The 20,481-nt window shown below is 36.5% G+C and overlaps 4 protein-coding genes across 5 annotated transcripts; 3 read left to right on the top strand and 1 right to left on the bottom strand.

Moving 5' to 3' along the window:
• Positions 1-1,841: 1,841 nt before the first annotated feature.
• LOC132179628 (protein PEROXIN-4) lies at positions 1,842-5,950 on the top strand. The gene is made up of 6 exons (XM_059592370.1): positions 1,842-2,009; positions 2,375-2,427; positions 2,696-2,815; positions 2,890-3,018; positions 3,874-4,003; positions 5,644-5,950. Exons 2-6 carry the CDS (start codon positions 2,422-2,424, stop codon positions 5,730-5,732), a joined length of 474 nt encoding a protein of 157 aa, XP_059448353.1. The 5' UTR covers positions 1,842-2,009; positions 2,375-2,421; the 3' UTR covers positions 5,733-5,950.
• Positions 5,951-6,934: 984 nt separating this feature from the next.
• LOC132177856 (methionine S-methyltransferase) lies at positions 6,935-13,975 on the top strand. 2 transcript variants are annotated; one of them, XM_059590331.1, is made up of 12 exons: positions 6,935-7,366; positions 7,519-7,712; positions 7,822-8,028; positions 8,120-8,215; positions 8,592-8,780; positions 8,854-9,042; positions 9,143-9,379; positions 9,722-9,856; positions 11,035-11,355; positions 11,539-11,718; positions 12,413-13,381; positions 13,535-13,975. In XM_059590331.1, the coding sequence occupies exons 1-12, from the start codon at positions 7,135-7,137 to the stop codon at positions 13,841-13,843; spliced, it is 3,258 nt and encodes a 1,085-aa protein (XP_059446314.1). In that variant the 5' UTR covers positions 6,935-7,134; the 3' UTR covers positions 13,844-13,975. The 2 variants fall into 2 exon arrangements, with proteins under 2 accessions (XP_059446314.1, XP_059446315.1); XM_059590332.1 differs by having other exon boundaries at positions 7,345-7,432.
• A 757-nt stretch (positions 13,976-14,732) lies between these two features.
• Positions 14,733-15,652, top strand: LOC132179514 (16.9 kDa class I heat shock protein 3-like). The gene has a single exon (XM_059592249.1). The coding sequence runs from the start codon at positions 15,058-15,060 to the stop codon at positions 15,640-15,642; it is 585 nt and encodes a 194-aa protein (XP_059448232.1). The 5' UTR covers positions 14,733-15,057; the 3' UTR covers positions 15,643-15,652.
• A 48-nt stretch (positions 15,653-15,700) lies between these two features.
• LOC132179515 (large ribosomal subunit protein eL42) lies at positions 15,701-18,563 on the bottom strand. Its single transcript, XM_059592250.1, has 4 exons — positions 18,453-18,563; positions 16,325-16,504; positions 16,056-16,130; positions 15,701-15,947 (listed from the first exon to the last, which is right to left on the bottom strand). Exons 1-4 carry the CDS (start codon positions 18,453-18,455, stop codon positions 15,888-15,890), a joined length of 318 nt encoding a protein of 105 aa, XP_059448233.1. The 5' UTR covers positions 18,456-18,563; the 3' UTR covers positions 15,701-15,887.
• Between the last annotated feature and the right edge of the window lie 1,918 nt (positions 18,564-20,481).

Below are 20,481 nucleotides of genomic sequence, written 5' to 3' on the forward strand. Positions count from 1 at the left end.
AGAATTATCCCATGTCTAGCTTTCATTGTTTTATATAACTATAGTAGTGGTTGAAAAGTGATTTGTTCATTTTAGTTTCTGGTCTGCATATCATGTGGACAAATAAATGAGATATCAAGATCGATGAACATCCATATCATCAAGCATGTTTTATTTGTTGTTTTTATCTGTGTTTCTTTCTTGATTGTTTTTATGTAGTTGGATGAAGAGTTAGTGAACTCCTTGCATGTGTTTTTTCCCCTATGGTTATGATTTGATTTTATATAATCAAAAAGTTGATCTGCTTGCATATCTTTTGCATCTTTTTACATAGACCACCCATTCTAATCCAAGAAATGAACTTTTGTATTTCTAAAAGACATTGAAGGCCATATGAAGTGGAGTTTGTCAAGTGCCCTATAATAGCAAGATAATCATTATCACTGCCCCGGGGGGGGGGGGTCATTTCGTATTTTTTTCTGGAAGATTTTTGATTCTGCCAGCTAAATCTTAACCTCTGTACTTGCTATGATTTGAACATGTTGTGATTAGAAGCTGACAGAGCTGGTGCTTGCGAATTGAAGATAATCACGCTGCTGTTGTTTTTGCTCTTTACACATTTAAAACATATTTAGTATGGTATTTGCAAATTGATTATTCGACAAATAGCTAATCTTGCAGATGAGCGATTGGTGAAGGGAAGGAAGCTTGGGCCTCTTGTATTTCAGCATTCCTCTTTCTGACTTGGTGTTTAATAATAAAAGGTTTCAAAATGGACATGGAACTTAAACCATGTTATTTTTGTTCTCTTTCATAAGTTGGAATGTGGAACTTATAGCAAAGCTGCTATGTACATCTTTAAATTACTGTCTCGATCTGTATGTTTCTATTCACTATCCATACATTTTATGCCTCAATCTATGTTCAGTTCTTCTTCAATTTTTTTTTTTTTAATTATATTTGTCTTTCTATGGTTGGTTTCCCTCTGCTACTATTGCATTATTTCTGGATTAGAATTCTGTGTGGTTTTACTTCTCCTGGTATCCATGCAAGGAAGCCTTTAGGCATGAATAACACTTTTAACATGACCTTCCATTTTATAAGGTTCCTTTTCATATTTCCTAAAATTTATAAACCCGGACCATCCACGGGCGGCCGGTCGTGCGGCCATATTGGCGATAATAATATTAATAAATATATTCTGTATTTTTCTATTCTCAAAAGTCTTAGAAATCTGTCTTCCTTTTTTTTTTTATATAAATTTCTGAAACAAGTTTTGGAAAAGAAAAACTAAATGATATTAATTGAATTTTGGCCAACAAATAGAAGTAAAAATAGAAAATGATATGTTGGATGTTTTCTTTAAAAAAATTAAAAAATAGAGATCATGGCTTCTTTATGGAAAATTCATCAAGAAGTGCCATTTTCAACAAAATTGGTGAAAAGTATATCATTTGAGAGTCAGTTTTTTTTAATTAAAAAAAAAAAAAAAAACCATTATTTTAAAAGTTAAATCGTGGTCCTACCACATGTTAAAGTTAAACAGCAATTTTCAAATTATATATTTTAAAATTATTATTTTCTATATCGCACTTTTTAAATCACAAATTCAACCCCAAATGATATTCTGACATTGAAGCTATGATATTTGTTTATTTTTTTGGTAATAGCAAGAGAAAAAGGGGCATTGTCTCGAATTCTTAAAGTAGTAGTATAGCAATTAGCACATAAATTTTCTCAAATAATTAAATAAGTATGATGTTGTTGTCTCGTTAATATTTATTATTTTAAAATAAAATTATATAAAGTGGCGTCGTAAATTAAATAGTAAATTGATAAAAATGATTATAACATTAAGCATATCATAATATACACGAAGAAACGAATAGTTGGAATTTTCGAGAGGATCATAGTCCCTGTGCTTTGTCTTTCTCGCTGAGACGGTTTCTTCTCGATCCCAATTTCGGTCACCGCAGTCCTATCACCCAGGCACTCAATCGGCGCCACCACTCACCGCCGTATCTCGCCAGGTATGGATACCTAAATTAATCAATCAAAATCACTCACCATCGCCCTTTTCTCTTCCCAATTCAAATCGCAATCTCTCCGAATTAGGATTCCACTGGTCTTCTAATTCTTTTAATTTCGCCCTACTTTTTCTTCTTTTATGTCATCGGAAAATTGCCCCCTTCTTCTTGATTGAGAAAAAAAAAAAAAAAAAACACGAATTTCCTGTTGGTGTTGTAGAGATGTAGAAACTCAATTGGGTTTAGGCTGTCTCATGAGTACATCCATTTATTGAATTCCATAAATGAAATGTTTAGTCTTTGTCGATTATGTTGGAATTTCGCACAACTATTCATTGATTATCTATGATATGGTTACTGGGTTACAGTAAGGTTTCAGCTTTTGACGCAAAATTTGATCGACAAGGACGACCACATGCAGGTTAGCTACTGTAGATCACATCAAAACTTCTTTTTTCTTGTTGCGTTTTTTAGTGCCCATTTGTGAACGTTGATGTTCCTGCTGTTGTTTGATTTTTCGTTGTTATGCATTGTTTTTTGTATATATATGTTCTAATCGAGTAGGTCCATATGGCTGCACTCTGCATGAACTACATGTAGGAGAGAGATTTGGGTCTAGACCAGTACGTCCAATATGCATATTTGTTCTATGGTTTTGGTCTTTTTCTCATATGCAGCCTTGTCTGCAGGCGTCAAGGGCAAGGCTTTTCAAGGAATACAAAGAGGTGCAGCGGGAGAAAGTAGCTGATCCCGATATTCAATTAGTTTGTGATGATTCCAATATATTCAAGTGGACTGCTCTTATCAAGGTAAGCTTGGTTATCGATGAAGAAAAACATGGTGTATTATGTTGTTGCTTGATTGATTTGCCTTAATTATTCAGGGTCCATCAGAGACTCCTTATGAGGGTGGCATCTTCCAGCTTGCTTTCGCTGTTCCTGAGCAGTATCCTTTGCAACCTCCTCAAGTGAGGTTCTTAACAAAAATCTTTCATCCAAATGTTCATTTTAAGGTATGAATCTTTTGTATGATACCTAACTTTTGGAATAACTTCTAGTACATACATAGACACATGGGAACTTGCATGCAGACAAACATTTTCATATATTGTGTATGCTGGTTCATTTCCACCATAAAATAAATGACAATCACCAGGAAGCCATAAGGTAAAATGGAGGAACAGTATATAGTGATCCTTTTTGCCCACTAATACTTTACTTGAAGTTGCATTAATGTATGAATTCTCGTGGTTTTTCACTCTGCCTGAATAAATTGTGGAAAAATAGTATAGATAGGATTCAAGGTTGAGAACTTTTCCAGAAAATGCTGAAGCACTTGTGAGGTGTTGAGCTAAGTTATGCTTGTTTTGTTTGAAATTTTGTTGAATTACACTGGAAATTGTGGGGAAAATTTGAAGCACAATGTCAGCAAGTTTCAAAATTAGTTGAAATTTTGAAATCAGCAAAATTGAAGACTTCTATATTAAATGAATGATTTTGGTGATGAGTGAATGCAGAACATTGTATCTTGGTAGAGTGGTATGAGGGTAATCAACTTTATGCCTGGACAAACATCTGTAATATTATTGATTTAACAATTTATTTTTAGTTGATAGGTGAAGGAAAAGTGGCTAGATACTGTTTGATTTGTCATATTTTAGAACTTGATTAAAAAAAATGGGATTGAAGTCTGTCTAAAATCCAAATTGGCCTACTGAATACTGATTGGGCAATATGAACTAGTTCACCTTGGTTAAACATAGCCATCATAAGGGAATAAGTGATGCTGAAAATTTATGTTTTAATACAATGTTGCCAACATGGTTAATTGAGCATTACTTATGTTATATAATATGTTTCTCCTTCAGACAGGAGAGATTTGCCTTGATATCCTGAAGAATGCGTGGAGCCCAGCTTGGACACTCCAATCTGTTTGTAGGGCTATAATTGCTTTGATGGCCCACCCAGAACCTGATAGCCCACTAAACTGTGATTCAGGTAATCTCTGTTACTTCATGCATTATTTTTACATTTTTTCCAATGAGACTATAAGATTCTAAAAGCCTTTTTTCCCTTCTGAGAGTGTGTGTGGTTAGGGGTTTCTTTCTTTTCTTCTCTCCTTTTTTTTTTTTTTTTGAGGGGATGGAATGGTGGATGTTCCGGTTCTAGGTATTCCAGGATAATAAATACCCTTTTAGTGGTGGGTGGGCGGATGTTCCAATTCTATGTTTTCCAAGATAATAAATACCCTTTTAGCACCCCAGTTCCATCCACACAAAATAACTACCCCCCCACCCCCTGCCACCCACGACATGAGAATTGGGTGGTGGGTTGACGGTGCGAGTTCAAATCATGCTAGGTGTGCAAGTCATTTACACATCAAAAAAATAAAATCACATAGCTTGACATATTTTCATTTCAGATAGATAAGTAAACAGAAGATGCAATTTAAGCTTGTCTAAGTGGTACCCCTTAGACATAAGATAGGGATAATATATACGTGATTTTAACATAGATGCGATTCTTTTTCCATCTTTGGTTCCTTCAACTGAGAAACTGCTTTATACCCAAAAAGAAAAATGTACAAACTTCTCATACCAACAGCCATAAAAGTACTTACAAACAAAAAAAAAAAAAAATTGTTGAGTATACATGCATAGATGTAGAAAGGTTGAGTCCCGTGCTAAGAATACTTCACAATTGTTGAGTGGCTAATATAGCATACTTAGGCTCAAGCTTTTAGATTGAGTGTTGACCCAACATGTTGTATTATGGTCTCATTGAAAGATTCTACAAGGTGTCAATTTCTCCAATAAGTGATATAAGAGTATGGTGATGTAAAGTATGTTGATGCAAGGATGGACAAGGATCCCTATGGTAAGGGTAGAGGTGCATGATCCATAGAGTGGTGGCAAAGGTGCATGACGCATGCATGGACAATGGAGCACCCCTAGAGTAGGGGCAAAGGTGCATGGTGTGGGCATGGATAAGAGTCCCTAGAGTAGGGGCAAAGGTGCATGGTGTGCTCATGGATAAGGATCCCTAGAGTAGGGGTAAAGGTGCATGGTGTGGGCACAAACAATGGTCATTGGAGTAGGGGAAAGGTGCATGGCGCAGGTAAAAACTGAGGGTCCCTAGGCGTATGGTTCAGGTAAGCCCACATAGCAAACAAACAGCTCATAAGATTGATAAAAGTTTTCATTCAATGGGGAGTATAGTAATTTGGTGGAGGACTTACGTGTGAAGGGAAGATTGTTGAGTATACACGTGTAAGTGTAGAAAAATTTGAGTCTTAAATTGGAAAGATGTCATAATTGTGAGTGGTTAATATAGCATAGTTGAACCTAAATTCATAATCTGGAGCTTTTGGGTTGATTAGTGTTCCAATATATTATATTTTAATCCCACTAAAAGACTTTCCAAGGTGTCAATCTCCCCAACACTAATAGATAAATAAAAGCTTGAGTTGGCACACCACAATATATTGCATGCCCGACTCTGTGTATTAATGTGTGATTGTGAACTAATGGCTGTGTAAAAGAAGAAAACTGTTTGTTGGTTTAGCTTTTTTCTGTGAACTTTGAGGTATCACCCGCTTATGGTGTTTATTTTAATTGGATCACTTTTGCTTGGGCCAGGTAATCTTTTGCGCTCTGGTGATATTAGAGGCTACCAGTCTATGGCAAGGATGTATGCTAGGCTCGCAGCCATGCCGAAGAAAGGCTGAATTGCTCGAGTCCCTTCTACTCTCATTGCATTGGGTGTATTTTTTGCTACTATGCAAAGATATGGTGTATTCAGATGATGCAAGTAAAAAAAAACTTCCACGCTATCATTGGAAGACTCAACTCTTTGTTGTTCTTTTTCATTGGACGTGAAATGTGCTTAGAAATTACAATGCACCTCTGTTCTCAGGGCAAAGAGAAATTGTTGAGATTTTCTTTATGTGGACGACAATATGTGATGTTTGATGCGAGTGGTTGTGGGTTAGCAGAAATGCTCAATTGCGCTTGCGCATGCACCAACAGCTCTGGACATCATAATAGAGAAAGCGCATCTCTGCATGTTGCCATTAATTGGTAAACAGACACCCACTCACTAAGACTCTGGAATTGAAGCTCTCCAAATTGACCAAAAACGGCATAGAGGCATATCTGATATGTCATTGGTATTTTCTCATTTAGAAAACACAAAAAACACAATACAGTTGTGGCCACTCGAGCATAGTCGCAAGATCAACAAATTGCTCCTGGTTCTACTAGTAGTGGGCTCCAATTTATTTATTATTGGCCAATTCCCCAACCTTTTTACTTGGTGTTTCTTTTGGTGAACTGTCATTTATCATTGTTTTATGAGAATGGGGTTAAGTGTCTTTTCTCTTAGTCTTAGAAGCGTGCTTGAAAAGACTGAAAAAAATCTTCCATCCTTTAAAGTATTGCAACTTCCGTCATTTTTCTCGTGGAAGTCATTACCCAACCACTCTACATCTTATTGTGCCATGTGCAAATATGCCAATAATCGGGTCAACAAGAACCCAATTGCCCTTGTCTTCTTTCCCTCTTCCTTCCAAACAAATAAAAAAAAGCTGAACATCTGAAAGGGAGAGACGATATTTTGTTTCCCATATTTATTTTGAGTTTGAAGATTCTTTTGTTAAAAATGGAGATTCCCCATATTATTCTTTCTTCCCCATATTTCTATATTATTATACTTATAGTACCCATATTTTATTTCTTCTTACGATTTTTTTAGTAAAATTTCAGAAAAGAAATAATATGCCAAATCCCAATATAGAAAGAAGAAGAAGAAGAAGAAAAAGAAAGTCCCCGTACACTACACACTAAAAAATATCTATCTATCTATCATATCATTTCTATATGGAGTCTGATGTCGCACCACGTCTCCATATTTCTGTTATAAAAAGTGTTAACGAAAAGCACATAAAGCGTCAAAGTCGGTGACCCCAGCATTCTCTTTGAGCAGAGACACTGTATCTTTGATGGTGTATTTATTTGATATAATATAGAAAATAAAATCCATTCCTCGGAAAACAAACAAGAACCACCTTTCTTTGCTTTCCTTCTTTCTGGGCTTTTGCGACAGTGGGGTGGGTGAGCGAAGAGCGAGTAATGGGGCCCACGGTGGACGACTTCTTGAATGAGTGCGAGCAGTCCGGCGACGCCGCCTACGGTGCCTTCAGATCGGTGCTGGAGCGCCTGGAGGATCCCGCCTCCCGCGTGGATGCCCGGATCTTCCTTTCCGAGCTCCAGAAACGCTTCTCCGGTGACTCTGCCTCCGCCGACCATTGCTTCCACACTTACCATTTCCGGATCGACGACATCTTCCTCGACCAGTACGAAGGTATTGTCAAGAAAAGACGTTAGTTTATCAGAGTTTCACGTGTTATAGACAATCTTGTGGAATCGTGTAAGTTTGCGAGGACGATTTTCGGGTTTATTTTCCTGTTGGGTTTTGGTTTTATGGTAACAAAAATTGCTCTGTTTTGTGTGCAGGGTACCAGGGAAGGAAGAAATTGACAACGATGGTGATCCCAAGCATATTTGTTCCCGAAGACTGGTCCTTTACTTTCTATGAAGGACTGAATAGACACCAAGACTCTATTTTCAAGGACAGGACAGTTGCTGAGCTTGGATGTGGGAATGGATGGATTTCCATTGCCATTTCTGAAAAGTGGATGCCTTCAAAGGTTTCTTCATCTTTTGATGCTTTTTAGATATTTCGTCTTCATATCCGCAAATAGCGGCCCATTGGGAGTTCTCTAAGTGTGTTTGTTCGTTGTAAATATCCCTTTGCAGGTGTATGGGCTTGATATCAATCCTAGAGCAGTGAAGGTTTCCTGGATAAACTTATACTTGAATGCTTTGGATGAGAAAGGTCAGCCCATTTATGATGAAGAGAAGAAGACTTTGCTGGACAGGGTGGAGTTTCACGAATCCGATCTGCTCTCTTACTGTAGAGAGAATGGTATTCAGCTTGAACGGATTGTTGGATGCATACCTCAGGTATTGTCTAGCATTTTGGAGTGTAAATTTTTCCATTGTAATCATTATTTTGACTGCTTGGTTGCCCTTACTTGTGTTCTTCTTCCTGCAGATTCTCAACCCAAATCCTGATGCAATGTCTAAAATGATTACAGAAAATGCAAGCGAGGAATTTCTCCATTCGTTGAGTAATTATTGTGCACTTCAGGTTGCAAGCCATCTTTGATAATTTTAGTGTTGATGTCCATTTCAAAATTGTTTCTAAGTTAGCTTGTGTGCTGCACTGTATGTGTAATTGATTTTAAAGTTATTGTTAGATGATCAAAAAACTTAAAAATTATGATTATGTTTCCAAGTTATCCTGTAGGTTCCGTTTGCTAAATTTTTTGTTTTGTCCTTTGTTTTGTCTTCACCAAACAAAAACATTAACAAACAACTCAAATGCAAAAACACTAATAAAAACACTAAAACAGTTGACACCTTTACGTCAAATCAAAACACTTTTTCAAACCAAAACTCCCAAAACACATTAACAAACAAAGCCATTTTTACCTTATAATTTACGTATATTATTTTCTATGTAGGGCTTTGTTGAGGACCAGTTTGGCTTAGGTCTAATTGCAAGGGCAGTCGAGGAAGGGATAGCTGTCATCAAACCTATGGGGATTATGATCTTCAATATGGGAGGCCGTCCAGGACAAGCCGTTTGTAAACGCTTGTTTGAGCGTCGTGGTTTTCACGTTAACAAGATTTGGCAGACCAAAGTTCTTCAGGCAAGTAAACCCGTTTCGCACTGGAAATTATTTTTAATCCAAAATGCACTCCTCTTGAAGTGTCCTGCTGCAGGCTGCTGATACAGATATTTCAGCCTTGGTTCAAATTGAGAAGAACAGTCCACACCGTTTTGAGTTCTTCATGGGGCTTTCTGGAGATCAGCCTATTTGTGCTCGAACAGCATGGGCCTATGGGAAGGCTGGAGGTAGAATTTCTCATGCTTTATCAGTTTACAGTTGTCAGCTTCGGCAACCAAATCAGGTGCTCACTTTAGTTATGTTTGTATTTTAACAAGTGGAAGTTCATTGCCCCATATAGGGAAGGGCAATCATAAGAACAATGGTTTGAATAAATTTGACAGGTCAAGACAATTTTTGAGTTTCTTAAAAATGGCTACCATGAGATCAGCAGTTCGCTAGATTTATCTTTTGAAGATGATTCTGTTGCTGATGAGAAGATTCCAATCCTAGCTTATATTGCTACCGTCTTGAAAGAGAGTTCCTTTTTCCCCTATGAGCCACCAGCTGGAAACAAAAGATTCCGTAATCTCATTGCAAGCTTTATGAAAACATATCACCATATTCCACTGAATGCTGATGTAAGAAAATTTTAACTGCATCTGTTACTATTATTTTTTTTTGTAAGTAATTCATATCGAACCAAAGGGCACCTCAAGTACACACAGAAAACATACAAGAGAACCTATCCAAAAAAATAAATAAGATCAAGACAGTCATGAAAACTAGAAATATGAAAACAATCATCAGCAGCGATCTACTGGAAAAACAATCATTATTTTTTTGTTATTATTTAGTAATGCTGCTCCTTTCATTTGGGGGGGGGGGGAGGACTAGGGGACCGTTGGTCTATTTTTCTTGATGCTAGTATTACTCAATGTGAAGTACTTTGTAACTATTTTTTCATCTCAATTCTTGCACAGAATGTTGTTGTCTTTCCTTCTAGGGCCGTGGCAATTGAGAATGCTCTTCGGTTGTTCTCACCCCGTCTTGCAATTGTTGATGAACATCTGACCCGACACCTACCTAGGCAATGGCTAACATCTTTGGTAATTGAGGTATGCTAGTTTGTGATGCTGGCGGTTTTTTTTTTTTTTTTTTTTAAGTTTTTTCATTGGTAAGTTAAATACATAGCTAAAGGTTTATGAACCCATGACTCACTTTCCATCCCTTTCTTATTGGGGGAAGAAGTGTTACGTGAGCTAGAGCTCATTGGCACTTTCTGATGCCGTTGCAACTTCAAGTGTCAAATTTGTCTAAAATGTCATAGTGTAGCTAATGAAATATTATGCACTTTATTGGATTTTGCCACCCTTATAGTCTACAATCAATGTAAATTCCATTTGTGGCCAATTAAGAGAATAATGATTTAGTTATTGCTTCAAATTAGTAGCCTTGCAGTGCATGGCTTTTTATAGCTTTATAACTCCATCTCGTCCAAGATAGAAAACATCTGTCTGATATACTCAAATTTACTTTTTCTTTAATGAAAATAAATCTATGTACAGTCACCTTCATCATTCTTGTTGTTCGTTTCATCATCTTCTTTGTCATTTATGGATTACTATTATTGGTATGAAAAACACATACTAGGTGAGGTAGTCATATAAACCATCTTTATCTTTGTTCTAAAAATTCACTGATTTATGTTATCTCGGAATTGTGTTTACATGGAGCTATGCAATGTTATCATCATTCCTGGTCTTGTCTGTTTAATATTGTAATTCTTGTCTAATATCTTGAATTATATTCAAGACAATGAACTCGAATAATCATGTAAACCTATACTAAGTCTGTTTTTTCCACCATGTTATATTTGAAATAATTATGATCAGTTCGGTCTTTGTCAAATATCTTCTTTTGTATGTACATGTGGGTAGGGATATTGCTGGCATATTTGCCATGGTGGAGTAGAGACATCCAAATTGTATGCTTGTGTATTACTACTCAGAAATGCACATTGTGTTTTATGACCTCAAATGAGATAGTTTGATACGCTTAATTCAGACAGTTTTCAGATTTTCAAGACCAGAAGAAATTGCTTTATGAATTGGTTGCTCCACTTTTGTCGATGATGCCATTTCTGGTTCTGTAATGACTTTGGCCTCCAAATGCTTGGGAAATCTAACAGACAATTTCCTGTCTATGGTTGTCAAAATACCGCTTGTTGCTGTGTATTTAGCTGTTAAATTTGTTTGAAGCATTTAAATAACTATATATATCTTGTTTATGATAGAGTACAGGAAGTGATAACCCATCAGAGGATATACTTACAATCATTGAAGCACCACGTCAATCAGATCTGATGATAGAGCTGATTAAGAAGTTAAAGCCACAGGTGGTGGTGACTGGGATGGCTCATTTTGAGGCTGTTACCAGTGCAGCTTTTGAACACCTTTTAGGTGTTACAAGAGAAATTGGATCTCGTCTTTTCTTAGACATATCTGATCATTTTGAGCTATCCAGCCTCCCAGGTTCCAGTGGGGTCCTAAAATATCTTGCAGGAACTCAGCTGCCCTCGCATGCAGCAATTATATGTGGCTTAGTAAAAAATCAGGTATTTGTTTCTTTTTCATTTAATCAACTGATTATCTTAGTCTAGCTTTCCTAAAGGAAGGTATAACGTAACCTAATCAACCTACTGAACCAGTCTATTGAACTGTCAGATTCAATCTGATCAGTTTATTTGTAGTTGTAGTTTTAACTTCTCTTGATTAATGGAGCTAAGTCACTTTTTCAGGTTTATTCAGATATGGAAGTAGCTTTCATCATTTCAGAAGAAGAGGCCATCTTCAAGGCATTGTCCAAGACTGTAGAAGTACTCCAGGGGATTACTGCACCAATGAGTCAGTATTACTATGGTTGTCTTTTCCATGAGCTTCTAGCGTTTCAACTTGCTGACCGACGTCTACCTGCTGAGGTTTCAGTCATTGCATTATTTCTTAATCTATTTATCACCAAATGCATTTGATGTTGAATTTTATGAAAGCATTCATTCTTTTGATAAATTAACTCTTCTATTTGTAACACTAAATTTGTCAGTTTTAATCAGTAATGTTACTGTAATATTTAACTGGCAAAACTGGAAGACTTCTTTTAATGATAAGAAAGAGATCAATAGTGGTTGATTCAATATTTTAGCAGTGGTGCAACAATTTTTCCTCACCACTCTAGAGTTATTCTTCTGAATTCCTGTGCATCATGTCATGGTCTAAGCACCATGATTTCTTTTAGAGCTCGCCTTATTTTCTGGACTACTTGGGAGCCTTGAACATGACATCCTCTGGAGACCCGAGATTCACAACTAGAAAGGGAATAGTTTTTTTCCCCCTTTAGGCTGATTGCTTCAATATTTTAAATGGACCCTTTTATTGTGCTTTGGATGCTCTGCAGTTAAGCATGCTTGGGAAGAGTAGTAATACATCCTAGGAAGTCTTTGTGCTGCATTTCACCTTTTTACTTATTAAAAAAAAAAAAAAGTGCTCTGAATATCAAGCTGTAGTTTGTTGCATGTTGGTTGTCTCAAGTAGTTACTTGAAATCATCTGTAGATGTGCATTATTCTAGTTGATACATTTTTGCTCATCTAATCAATGTTTGATACATGTCCTGTAGAGGGAAAGTCAAAAAGGCAACTCAGTCGAGATGATTGGCTTTGCCAGTTCAGCCATCTCAGTCCTAAATAACTCAGAGTTGTCAATTACTGAGGAAGAGAACACGTCCCTGATTCACATGGATGTTGATCAAAGCTTTTTGCCTGTACCATCTGCTGTAAAGGCTGCAATCTTTGAAGGTTTTGCAAGACAGAACTTGTCCGAATCAGAAATTGATGTCACCTCTAGCATCAAACAGTTCATCAAGAGCAATTATGGGTTTCCAACTGATAGAAGCTCAGAATTTATATATGCCGACAGCTCACTGGCTCTGTTTAATAAGGTTGTCCTCTGTTGCATCCAAGAAGGTGGAACTTTGTGCTTCCCAGTAGGCTCAAATGGGACATATATTTCTGCTGCCAAATTTTTAAAAGCTAACATTTTAAATATCCCTACCAAGTCTGACAAAGGTTTTAAGATGACAGAGAAGATACTTTCTGAAGTACTTGAGACTGTAAATAAGCCATGGGTATATATTTCTGGTCCAACAATTAACCCAACTGGTTTGCTTTACAGCAATGAAGAGATAGAAAATATTTTATCTACCTGCGCTAAATTTGGGGCAAGAGTTGTGATTGATACTTCATTTTCGGGTTTGGAATTTGAATCAAAGAGTTGGGGTGGCTGGGACTTGGAAGTGAGCTTGTTGAAGCTCAGTTATTCTGGAAAGCCATCTTTTGGCGTCTCTCTGCTTGGAGGGCTGTCTCTCAAGATGCTAAGTGGAGCACCCAAATTTGGGTTCCTGGTTCTAAATCAATCTCACTTGGTTGATACATTTTATAGCTTCCCTGGATTATGCAAACCTCATATCACTGTTAAGTACGCTATAAAGAAGCTGTTGGGTTTGAGAGAGCAGAAATCAGGCAACCTAGTGGATGCTATTGCTGAACAGATAAAGAATTTGAGATGTAGATCTAAACGCTTGAAAGAGGTAATTAATTATGTTTTCTGCCGAAGGGTTTCCTTTCCCTACTCTTTGATTTATAATTTTATAGTTCCTAATGTCACGCCTGAGAGCTGCAATTGAAGCAGCTGTTTCACTACTCTTTATCTTAATTTCCTTTCTCACCATGTATATCTGTAGACACTTGAGAAGTGTGGGTGGGATGTGCTTGAATCCTGCGCTGGTGTTTCCTTGGTGGCAAAGCCCTCTGCCTACCTCAACAAGGTTGTTAAGCTCAAGCATTCACCTGAAGATGATGCGACTTATGAAGTCAAGCTTGATGACATAAACATTAGGGAAGCCATTCTCAAGGCCACTGGTTTATGCATCAACAGCAGCTCGTGGACCGGAATCCCTGGCTACTGCCGGCTCACATTTGCTTTAGAAGAAAGTGAATTCGAACGGGCATTAGATTGCATTGTTAAATTCAAAGATATCATCAGTAACTGAATTGCTCTAATACTGTCACATTTCTATTTGATTTCATTGTTTTCACGACTTAGGTGTTGTGAAGTAAACCAACTCTCAATTTATTGAAAATGGAGGTTTATTTTCAGTTATAGAGCTCAAGTTGAGCTTCAACACAGATTTTCACTTGTGCATATGAGAAAATGTACCAGTCAATCTTCATGCTTGATTGGCTGAAGTAGTCAGCCAATGCCCCATGTCTTGTCATTTCACTGCTGTAGCCTGTAGGTGAAAAGGGATTGTAATAAAATATATGCTTTCTCTACTCTCGTTTGAAACGTTGCAATGAACTTGTTAGATGAACTTCACTGCGGTTATGTCGCAGCAAAAACTGAAGAACGATTGGAAATGAGGAACTGATCAATTCGTGATTCTGTTTTTGGAGGAACTTGTGCAGTGTCGGTTTGGATCTTTGAGTTCAATGGACAAAAATATTCTTGAAGAATTTCAAAAAGAGAAAAGTACTCGAATCCCAAACAAAATATAAAATAACTCCTAGCCCACAGCCATGCCTCAAATCAGTCTCCTCAAGCTTTAAAATGTTTCTAAAAAAATTTTACCTCCTAATTTTTTATTTCGTCTCGCTTTGGGCTATCATTGATCCACGGCTCAATTAGGTTTTTTTTTTTTTTTTTTTTTTTTTTCTTTTTTTTTTCTTTTTCTGTAATTTTTTGTATATTATTTTTAGGAATATTTTTGTCTTTTTAAGGGCAAAAGAAAACGTTGTAACCCCATGACCATGATAGATTGGTAGTACACATTAATCCAATTCAAACATTTAGAAGACCTTGCAAATTAAGTAGCCATTTGTCAAGTGCCACATTTCTTTCGCAGATTTCAGATCATAAATCTCAATCGCACAAAAAAAAAAAAAAGGAGAGAGATCTTGATCTCACTCTCCCGAACATTCTAAACAAAAGTACCTCTCTTTCTATGTCCACGTCACGCAACCGTCTCTCTAGATGGTCCTAGATTTCTCTCCTTTTCCCTTGGAAAATCACAAGAACAATCCAGAAAACCAAAGACCAACGTGCTACCCCCCGCTTCTCTCCTCCTATAAAATCCCAACCTCACCCCTCTCCCTTCAAGGCTTCAACACAAGCAGCTCAAATAGTTAAGCAAACCCACCAAATATCCTTCACTTTTCTACAACCTTCTTCTGTCATTATTCAAAGCAACTAAAAAGAGGCCCCAAAATGGTCAAGCCTGGCATAAACGCGTCTATGCTTGTCGTAGCAGCTGCTGTAACGGTAGTAATAGGCCTCATGGCCACACAGGCCAACGCCTTGATGCCATACACGAGGCCATCCCTATGGGACATTTTGCTCCCATATTCGGAGGACCCGTTAAGAATCCTTGAGCAAACCCCGCTAACCATCCCCAGAGGCGTCGAGACCCTCGCTTTGGCACCCTCAGACTGGAAAGAGACACCCACGGAACACGTCATATCACTAGACGTCCCTGGGATGAAGAAGGATGATATAAAGATAGAGGTGGAGGAGAACAGGGTGCTGAGGATCAGTGGGGAGAGGATGGGCAAGAATCAGGAAGTTGAGGGCGAGCGGTGGCACAGGGCAGAGAGGACTAATGGCAAGTTCTGGAGGCAGTTCCGGCTGCCGGGTAATGCGGACTTGGATCACGTCAAGGCACATCTTGAGGATGGTGTTTTGAGGATTACAGTGCCAAAGTTTGCTGAGGAGAAGAGGCAGCCTAAGGTTATAAACATTGCTGAGGAGGGGTCCTTTGGGGAAGACATCAAGGCCACCAAGGCTACCGGCTGAGATGGTCATAAGTAATGTATAAATAATATAAGATGTATGTTTTCAGAAAGTAACGAAATAAATCACAACTGCAAGGATCGATATTAGAGAACTGACGCCATAAATAGTGTTTCAAAATCACTTTGATGTTTTTCCTAAACCAACATTCGAAGGAACAGAACGACTATTGCAAATTTGTCTTCAAAGTCCAACATAATTGAAAAAGTAAATCGATATAAAAATAAGAACAATACAATGCAATGCATTCAGAAGAGAGAAGTCCCCTTTCCCTTTTTGTCTCCACCAATCTCAAAGTGTTTGCACCTCTGCAAAAACGAGTGGGCAAGCCATTAGCAAAAGGCAAGAACAAAGAAGCTAAAACAGACATGCAATAGTGTAAACGATAAGAATTCAATATAGTTTTCTAAATCAACCTTAATTGCGTGCTGGGACACATGTTTGCAACTCTGGCATTGTAACCTCAAGACAATTTTTTTCGTTGTCTTGGCCTGCACAGAAAACGATCAAATATCTTAACATTTCGTGTTCACCTTTATAAAGTATTAAAAAACAAACCAAAACCACGTGAATGCAACTTCTGAAGGGATGTGAATAATTCTTTTAACATATGAATCAGTTTCTTTTCATGCTAACTTTAGTATACATGCAATGGAAAAGAGGAGGGAAGACGTGGAATCGATACCTTTTTGTGGAAAACAGGCTTTGTCTGCCCTCCATAACCTGATTGCTTGCGATCATAACGGCGCTTCCCTTGAGCAGCAAGGCTATCCTTGCCTTTCTTGTACTGTGTGACCTTATGCAAGGTGTGCTTCTTGCACTCCTTGTTCTTACAGTATGTTTTCTTGGTCTTAGGAACGTTCACCTGTGGTAAACAGCATAAAATTTTATTAAGCATGTAGTTCAAATTATAGGAAGAAAGGGAGGGTTGAATAAATTATGTAATTAGATAAAAGCAAACACCAATGTTGCAAAATAATATTGGTAACTTAACTATAGTTAGAAAAGAAGCACCATACAAGGCTATAACCATATCTGTCAATGCGGATAATGTGTTGGATGAGAACAAATAAATGGAAACTAATAAAAAATTGGAATGGTACAAACAAAACCAATCACTGAGGACTAACATGATCATCAAATCAAATTTGAAACTGTTCCCAACATGTCTATCAATCCAACACATCCCACTGGCACTGTACTATCTCTGTGTTTTCCCCTTCTTTTCAAAATCTTTTCATCTGACTAACTACAACAAAAATTCTGCATTCAATGCATCAAGAGTTCACAGAACCAAAATTTTAAGTTAGGTGCGATGGTTGATACCTCAACGACACCACCAACATTCATATTCTAAAATAAATTCTTGCAACTCTTACTGCCGCCACCCACATGAACACCCACTCATTTGAAACTTATTATTTGTACAAGTCCATTAGCTAGAGAAAGCATGCCATTGACCCAGTCATGTTCTACTTGATGCAATATCACCGGAAGTGGTCAATAAGACTTTGCTTTTTATTTCAATTAGCAAACATTGGTAACTAAAAAAAATCCCAAAAGGCATACCTCCACTTCAGACAATTTACTCAAGCTATTTAAGCATAAACATAACTCTCTCTATTTCTTTCGCACACACTAATCAAGTGACCAATTGCTCCAAACTTAGAAACTTGAAGCTTATCTAGACCATCAAAAAAACAAATTCATGGTCCTTAAAACCCACAAAATAGAGGACACACTTGCATGGATGATAGAGCGACAACATGATAGCTGAAGAACTTTAACACATTGTCAAGTCAAAATCATTGCCTATTTATAGTTTTTTTAATAACGTGGAACCTCACCAAAGCAAGGCCTTTTGGACCCAGCCATGAGGAGCAAACCCAAAATAAATGACCCCACCTGCCAGTACCGTGTATCAGGTGGAGAACTCCTAGTGTGGAATCAGATATTGGATTCTATGGCTCATCTCAAGCCCTTTGGCAATCAGGCCGCACCAGATGGGTCATTGCCTATTTATAGTTAACTATGCAAACCGTACACGAAGAATAAATAATTCCCAAAAAAAAAATAGAACAATGGGAGAAAAGGTTAGCCATGCAACATGGGAATCCGCCAACATTTTATGATCACAACCCTAAGCAACTATGACATTACCAACATCTTCCAAAGTAAGAACCAAAATAAACTCTAACCTCAGCGCCTACTACTATTAACATCCAAATCTAACTATAAGAGGGCCAAGTATCACATGGGAATCATTATTTCCATTTCCCTTACCTCAAAATCAAAGTCTTGGATCTCTCAAAAAAAAATCAAAGTCTTGGAGGAGACACCTAGACAAAAATCCTAGTAAAGTCCAAATTAAGAAGATCAAGTTAAAACACTAAAAGTACTCAAACAACAAAATAAGATGTGAACAAATAACCTATCAAACCCCTTTTCCGTACATTCCAAACCTCACCTGATGCATAATACCCAGCTAAAAGCCTATACATATACATATATACACATACATAGACATGTATGCATGTATGTATATCACCTCGAACCGTTTTACATGGTGCCGCAGCCAAGAAATTGGGAGAAGACCCTAAACTAGAGAACCCAAATGGCAGATAACTTTCAGCCAGAAGAAATAACTAGCTTACACATAAATACTCGCATATATTCACCGATATAAATTTATGCACTAATATACATGAGAAAGAGCATAGAAATGAGTATAATTTCACTCACAAACATATCAAGTACCATCAAAATCCGAAAAAAATAAAAAAATAAAAAAGAGAGAGTGAGAGAGAGAGTACCATGGTGATGACGATCCGACCGAGCGTAGCCCTTTGTTGCTCTGAGAAAACCCTAGAGGCACTGAACTGCGTTGGCCTTTTGTAGGGCTGCAACCGACTAGTTTGGGCTAGGGTTAGCACCGTTTTTGTTGGGCTGCAACCGACTAACTATTGGGGCGGGAAGATCGAACCCGACCCGACTCAATAGCATATAATGGACAAAACCCAAAAAGTTGGATACACCGAAACAATCATACAGACTGGTTTATTGTATTTTCAAATAACCCGTTTTTAAGTTTTAAAAACTTGCTTTCGGTTTCAATCCATTTTTTAGGAAATTGGTTTCAAAGAACCAATTTTCGGAAGGACAAATTTTCCTCTAAATTCATGCAACCCATCTTATTAAATTAACATCTAAATTAAATAAACGAGCTTGTACTCTGTGTAATGCACGGGTTGTTATTTAAAATGACATGATGGAAAAAAAATAATAATAATAATTAGTGGGTCGATAAATGACAGGAAAAAAAAAAAAAAAGTTTGAGTTTGAATTTTTTGTGAGCATTAAACCTCCCAAAAAATATCCATTGTGAGCATTAAACCCCATTACCTATTCTCGATGCAACAAATATCAAATAATGAGCTTAAGGAAATATTTTGCAAATTATTTTACGATGACAGAATATTTTGGCATGATAGGTTATTAATATTATATTTTTAATCAAACCTATGGTTAATTTGGCCATTTTTCATGACTTAGTTTTGCCAAATCTTCGTATTATCAATGGACATATTGTTTCATTTATATTATAATATAACGTGTTATTTTTTACCCATGTTATATTCTAATATAACATTAACGTAATAATGAGCTTAAGAACAATTTTTCATTTATGAGTTTAAGGAAATCTGTTTGAAATTATTTAATTAGGACATTATTTTGAATAGATATCAAATAGTCATAGCAGGATGCAAAAATGAGGCAATGTGAAAAAGTATTAACTATATATAGTAAAAGTTCAAGCATGTAAATTATGATTAAGTGGTAGAGTTACTTCCCAATTTCTTTTCTATAAGTTATTTCTACTTTCTGTTTTTTCTACATTCGGGTTTGAAGGCCAAATTTTGAACTATAAGTAACAAACGTTTTGAGATAATGAAGAGAGAAAGCTCATGTAAAAACTGCAGAAAAATTCCAAATGAGTATCTATCAAAATGTTCTAAAACTTTTTGGGTTCTTATTATCATAAAAAATTATTAAAATCATTTAATGATTTATAAAATTGGAATTGGTTATAAATTAAATTAATATCAAAAGCATTTACGAAGAAAATAGTGATCAAAACACTGCAATAGAAATTGAAAGCGAGAAAAAAAAAAATGAAAAGGCATTAACGGATTACAAGTAATTAATTCAAGAAATCATTTAGCTTTTAAGGGTAGAAGTAAATTTCACCGCACAAAGGCAATCTTTGGGAAATTGTGAATGACAGTTTTTAAGAGAATTGAATTTTGACTTTGTAGGGAAAAAATTTTAGACATTTTTTGAAAAAACAAAAATGAAAACAGAATATTTTTTATTAAAAATTAGAACAAAAGTCTGGAAAATTCTTACTAACACGAAAGAGCATATTTGCATTCAGAGTTTTATGTGTTTGAACAATATGAGTATTCTAAGAATCAAGCAAAAGAACATAGTGCAATAATAGAAAGTAAACCTTAACAATAGAGTAAATGGAATTTTGTAAGGAATAATTGAAGGAAAATATATCATATTGGTGGGGGCTAAGACATTTAAAAAGTAATTAATTAATTAATTTTTTTTTTTTTTTTTTTTTAGAATGTGACATCGTATCAGTGAAAATATTATGATTTTTTATTTTGAAAAATTAAAAATGTATCTTTTCAATTATGCTGAAATTTCGCAAGAGTTGTTCGTTGGATAAGGATGTGCATTGTAATCTTCTGTTTGAATTCAAAATCTAGAGATAATCTCTCAGTTATGCTGAGAAATTCAAATTTTGGGGATATACATGGGATTATTTTTTAT

Source organism: Corylus avellana, chromosome ca4, assembly GCF_901000735.1.
Source record: "Corylus avellana chromosome ca4, CavTom2PMs-1.0".
NCBI classification, from domain to species: domain Eukaryota; kingdom Viridiplantae; phylum Streptophyta; class Magnoliopsida; order Fagales; family Betulaceae; genus Corylus; species Corylus avellana.